Here is a 5359-nt window from a genome sequence, read left to right as displayed (position 1 = left end):
TGACAGATTCAGGGGCAGTCTTAATCCTTTCTGCTTTCCCATCACCTCAGACAGGGTCTGCTGCCCAGTAGGAGCCTAATCAATGCTGATGTATTAATGGAAGCCCGGGCACGGACCCACTTCTAATGGTGGGGCACATGGCTGCTCACCTGTGGCCAGCAGGGGCCACACACAGCCCTTCTGCTTCTGTGCCTGGGGTGCTGGTGTCTGAGAGTGCTGACAGCTGTTCTCTGCCTCAGGAGAAACTGAAGCCCGACTTCTTGAAGGAAATCCCTGAAAAGATGAAGCTTTACTCGGAGTTCCTGGGGACACGTCCATGGTTTGTGGGGGACAAGGTAAAGGGGCAGGCAGTAGGGAATGAGAGTTGTCATACTTCCTGCATCCCAGAGCTTCCAGCCCCCTCACCTTTGGCCTTCTGCAGATCACCTTTGTGGATTTCCTTGCTTACGATGTCTTTGACATACATCGCATATTTGAACCCAAGTGCCTGGATGCATTCCCTAACCTGAAGGACTTCATGGCCCGTTTTGAGGTGATGTCCCCCAATCCTCCTCCTCTTCTTTGATGGGATTTATTCCTTTCCCTTCCTTTGTGATGTTTTCCTAGTCCTGGAGCTAAAGAAAGTGTAACTAATATTTATTGAATTCTGACTTCACTCCTGGACCTGTGCTCAGCATATTATTAACTACTTCTATAGTGCCAAATTTGAACATTATAACATTCCCCCAAGGCCAATAGAATTATCACTTCCATTTTACAGATAAGGAAACTGGGGAGTGAGCGGGTAAGTCATTGGCTCAAGGTCCCAGAGCCAGCAGAGGCTGTGTGGGCTCCCTGTCAGCCTCTGTCCTCCAAGGGCAGCAGTCTGGGCTCTCCCTTTATTTTTAAAGAGTGGAAAGCTTCCTTTTCCACGTTTTTTTTTTTTTTTTCAGTTTTTTGGCTGAGGCTGTGTTTGAAGCCGCCACCTCTGGCATATGGGGCTGGTGCCCTACTCCTCTGAGCCACAGGCGCCACCCCGGGCTCTCCCCTTTTTATGTTAAAGGGAAAAGGGACACTATGGAAGAGGCAGGACATTCCAAGAGTGTGCATGTGACTGGCATTTGTAGGAGTGACACAGGTAGGACTGAGGTCCATCTATACACAAGACACAGACAATATTCATACCTCATCTCCAGAAAGGTTTGCTGCCATTGGATCCTCACGTGGGGAGTCCTGAGATGCCACCAGGGCCACAGTCAGTGCTGGATTCGAGTGCAGATGTGGGTGCTCCTGTTGAGGGGGTTGATCTTGAAGTGTCCTCTTCCCTCCAGGCTCCCGAGTGTGCTCTATGTGAGGGGAGTATGCTTCTTTTAGCTCATATTCACTGCTGCTGTCTGCACAAGGCAGGGTGTCAGGTGCAGTGGAGAAGCACAGATGACCACTTCCATCTGGAAGTGAGTGCAGGGGGAGCCGCTGGTACACCTGGCTGTAAGGTGCAAGTGGTACCAGCTGGGTTCACCTTGGGGCAAATCACTGGTCACCTGTAGTCAACTTGTTTGAGATCTACAAACAAGGACAGATCTGGGGAGCAAGGCATTAGTCCATCAGGTCATTCACTGTTTTCCTTTCCTCTCCACTCAAGAGAGCTGCTGTCTCAGCTGGTTCTCATCAGCTCTGGTTCTGGCCAGGCTGAGTGGCCTTGGGGATTATGTAAGAGTTAGTGGGAGGAGAGAGCAGGGGAGGACAGCTGAGGGCTGCAGCCTGTGGCCTGCCCCAGCCTGGCCCTTTGGGTACATGAAGCCCTTGATCTCTTTGAATCTTTAGAAATTACTGGGCACTTTGTTGTGGTAGAATCATGCACAGCAAGCACTTTGTTGTGGTAGAATCATGCACAGCACGACTGAGTGCCATCTGGCCTGATTGGCTGTAGCAGGGGTGTAGGTGAGTTAGGTTGGGACACTGTGAGATTGGACTCAGGTGGACTCAGGTGGACTCAGGTACCAGGTGGAGCAGTGTGGCATTTCTGCTTACGGGGAATGATTCAGCCTGGCCTGGCCTTCCTTTTGCATGGCCCTTCTCCACTTTCATTCTGGTTTTGTTGAGTCACTGGGTGAGATCTGGGCTCCCTTGCAGACTGCACTGGCCTGTTCTGAGCCCCTTTGTACTGCTGGAGGTCCCCCCCCCGCTGTGTGCAAACCCAGGGAAGCCAAGATACTCCTTGTGACAAAGGAGAATGTTTGTGCAGACAGGGAGTGACAGGACCTCCTCTAGGAGAATGGGAGGAGGAGAATTGGGCAGAAAGCCCAGAGCTGCAAAGGGGAAGAGGCAGGCTGTGATCAGTGTTGTTCCATGTAGTAGCTGTGTTCAGGTGAGGAAGTTGCTGAACCTCTGGGGAATGGTGATATTAGAACTGATCTTGCAGGGTAGTTGCCAGATTTCCTGAGCATACATTGTAGTAGCTAGGGGATTTTATAGCACTGAGCTATAATGTCTCTATCAGTGGTAGCTCTTATTTAGGTACCAATGCCATTAGTTATAGGAGTCTGGAAGAGTGTAGGTAGCAGAGCCAGGACCGTAGGAGACCTGCGATACTCTTGCACTTAAGCCCACGAGGGAAGGCTGTGGTGAGGCCCCTGCAGTGCTGTGCCTGCCGGGGGGCTGCTGTAGCCATTATGGGCAGCAGACCCTGAGCTCTGGCCTTATTTTTTCCCCCCTCTCAGGGCCTGAAGAAGATCTCTGCGTACATGAAGCATGCCCGCTTCCTCCAAGGCCCCTTGTTTGGAAGGATGGCAGTGTGGGTTGGCAAAAGATAGGGTTCTGTGATACCAGGAGATGGGTGATGGAGCCAGCACTGTGCCTGCCGCCTGAGGCCCTGGAGAATAGCCAGATTCCCTTCACTGCCTGGCACCAGCCTTTTTGTTCCTTTATGTTTCTTTCTTCTCTTTTCTCCTCCTCAAGGCCTTATTGGCACCCTTTTTCTAATCTGACCTCCCCTCATGCAGGCTTCACTTCCACACTTTCCTTCCTCAAAGTCTCCCTTATAACATCACCTGTCCCTGTCCTAATGCCAGCCTGACCATCTTTCCCATCAGTGCTTGTCTGTGCTTTCAGAAGCCCGAATGGACCCCAAGTTCCCCAGCATTGTCCTGAAAGGCCAGGACTCCCTGGTGTGCAGGCCCTGTCCCTTGGCTGGATCTTGGTCTGATGCCTAATAAAGCCTGAACACACTTGTGTGTCTTCTTGTATTCCCTTCACCTCCCTGGATGCGGGACTGACTGTGCCGGAGTTATGCGTTGTGTTCTTTTGTGTTATGTTGTCCATAGCAAGGGCTGGGTGGATCGGAATGTGTGTGTGGGGAGATGTGGATCGTGGGACAAGTTCATAATGTTCTTTCATTATTTGTCTTTTTTTTTTTTTCAGTTTTTGTCCAGGGCTGGGTTTGAACCCACCACCTCTGGCATATGGGGCCGGCGCCCTACTCCTTTGAGCTACAGGTGCCACCCAGGTCATTTCTATCTTTTATCCATATCCCTCTGTTCCTCACCATGGGTTTTTATAGAAGGGCAGTCCATCTGTGCCTGGCCTCATTCACTCAGTGTCATGGAATGTTCCTGTAGGCCATGTGTAATAAAACTGTGTGTTGTGTGGTTCAGAGAGGAAGTCGGCTTGTGGGGTGGGGGCTAAGCAGTCCCAAGGTGGAATATCTTCTCTTACCCTCTCCCGAAAGCTTTCCCTAATCTAGATATCTCTCCTCATGACATTTCTCAATAAAATAGAGTTCACTGTGTTATAATTGTTATTGTACTTGTTTTTCACTCCAACTCAGTCACAAATTTATTAAAGAGGAAATCCGTGTCTTATTGGACTCTTTGTAATCTCTGATACCTATCAGAGTGCCTGACATACAGTAAATCTTTCAGAAATTTGGAAATTTGAAAAAATTTTCTCTACGGAAGACTCTGCCAATGTCTATAGCCATCATTTGGATTTAAAACTCTGGATATAGTTATATTAAGCAGAGAAGATACAGTGTAACATTCCGAGATTTTATGGGCCTTGGAAATGAGTAAGTAGCTCTCCCTAACTTAAGCATTTAATAGGTGCTAGCCATCCTTTGAATAACGACCTGAGATGGGAAAGCCCAGGTTGCTGGGCCACAGTATAGCAATGTCAGAGGTCAGAAGGGGGTGTGGGCATTGGCTATTGCCACCCCCAAAGGAGCATGACTCATGGTTAATGTCTGATGAGCAGGTTCCTCAAACAGAGCAGTCCTGAGAGCCCAGAGCAGGAAGATTTGGCAGAGAGTAACAGTTGGGCTTTTGTTCAGATGATCACAGCCTGCAGCTACACTTCCTGCAGTTAAATAGGCAGAATGTTAAAAGAGCATTAAGAAGTATATGACTAAACAGATAAAGTCAATAGATGAATGGATAAATACAGATGTGGTAAATACATAGAATAGCATTCAGCCTTCAGAAAGGAAGACACTGACGTATGCTACAACATGGATGAATCCTGAGGACATTATGCAAAATGAAATAAGCCAGTCACAGACAAAACTTTGTGATTCTACTTACGGGTTAGTTAGAAAAGTCAAAATCATCTAGACAAAAAGTCAGAGGCTGGTTGTCAGGGATAAAGAGCATGGGGAGTTGTTTAAGAGAGAGTTCCAGTTTTACCAGATGAGAAGAGATATGGAGATCAATGATGATTATAGTTGCACAATGTTATAAATACATTTAATATCACTGATTTGTTAAAATGGTTTAGATGGTAAATTTTGTTAAGTGTATTTTACTACAATAAAGAAATAAAAAGCAAAGCAGGACAAAAAAATAGCCGGTGGCTATAGTTTCCTAATTCTGATCTAGAGGTTCAAATTAAAAAGACATCATTATAGGAAACTCTTACATTTGAAATTTGAAAGGTGATTATCAAAGAACCCTCCCCCAATTAACTCAATCCTCAAAAAAGAAAGCAGATGCAACAAAGTGGCAAATGGAAGCAATTTTCTAAACATTTTGGAAAGAATTATAACAGATAAAAGCACACACTTTGAAGTCTGTGATGGAAGTAGAATAACCTGTGTTATTCTACTGTCTGAGGCAACAAGAAAAGATGATTTGATATGGCTAGGAATACTAGCAGACCCTGAGACTTGAGATTCTTGGCGTCTCATGACAGTGCTCATGTACCATTCAGTGTCCCTCTTCCCTTTCTAGAGTGGGAAATGAGACAGTCTGACAACACAGCTGCCTCTGTTGTTAATTAGAACTTCCGTGTCTTATATGCCTCCATTACCATTGTTTTAGTAGAGAAAGATTAAGCTAGAAGAGACCCCACGCTAGCAGCTTATAGGACGTAGTTTATTCTTCTGTAG

At 47.0% G+C, this 5359-nt stretch overlaps 1 protein-coding gene across 1 annotated transcript in view; it reads left to right on the top strand.

Moving 5' to 3' along the window:
* LOC100960431 (glutathione S-transferase Mu 1-like) overlaps positions 1-3207 on the top strand; it is a 5778-nt gene extending 2571 nt beyond the window's left edge. The window contains exons 4-6 of the mRNA XM_012801692.2: positions 240-335; positions 422-532; positions 2700-3207. Of these exons, the coding sequence (XP_012657146.1) occupies positions 240-335; positions 422-532; positions 2700-2792 (300 nt within the window). The 3' untranslated portion in view covers positions 2793-3207. The remainder of the gene's footprint in view (positions 1-239; positions 336-421; positions 533-2699) is intronic.
* The last annotated feature ends 2152 nt before the right edge of the window (positions 3208-5359 follow it).

Source organism: Otolemur garnettii, unplaced genomic scaffold, assembly GCF_000181295.1.
Source record: "Otolemur garnettii isolate 467f Iridium unplaced genomic scaffold, OtoGar3 scaffold00010, whole genome shotgun sequence".
Classification (NCBI taxonomy): Eukaryota; Metazoa; Chordata; class Mammalia; order Primates; family Galagidae; genus Otolemur; species Otolemur garnettii.
This window is presented reverse-complemented; position numbering and strand designations above follow the sequence as displayed.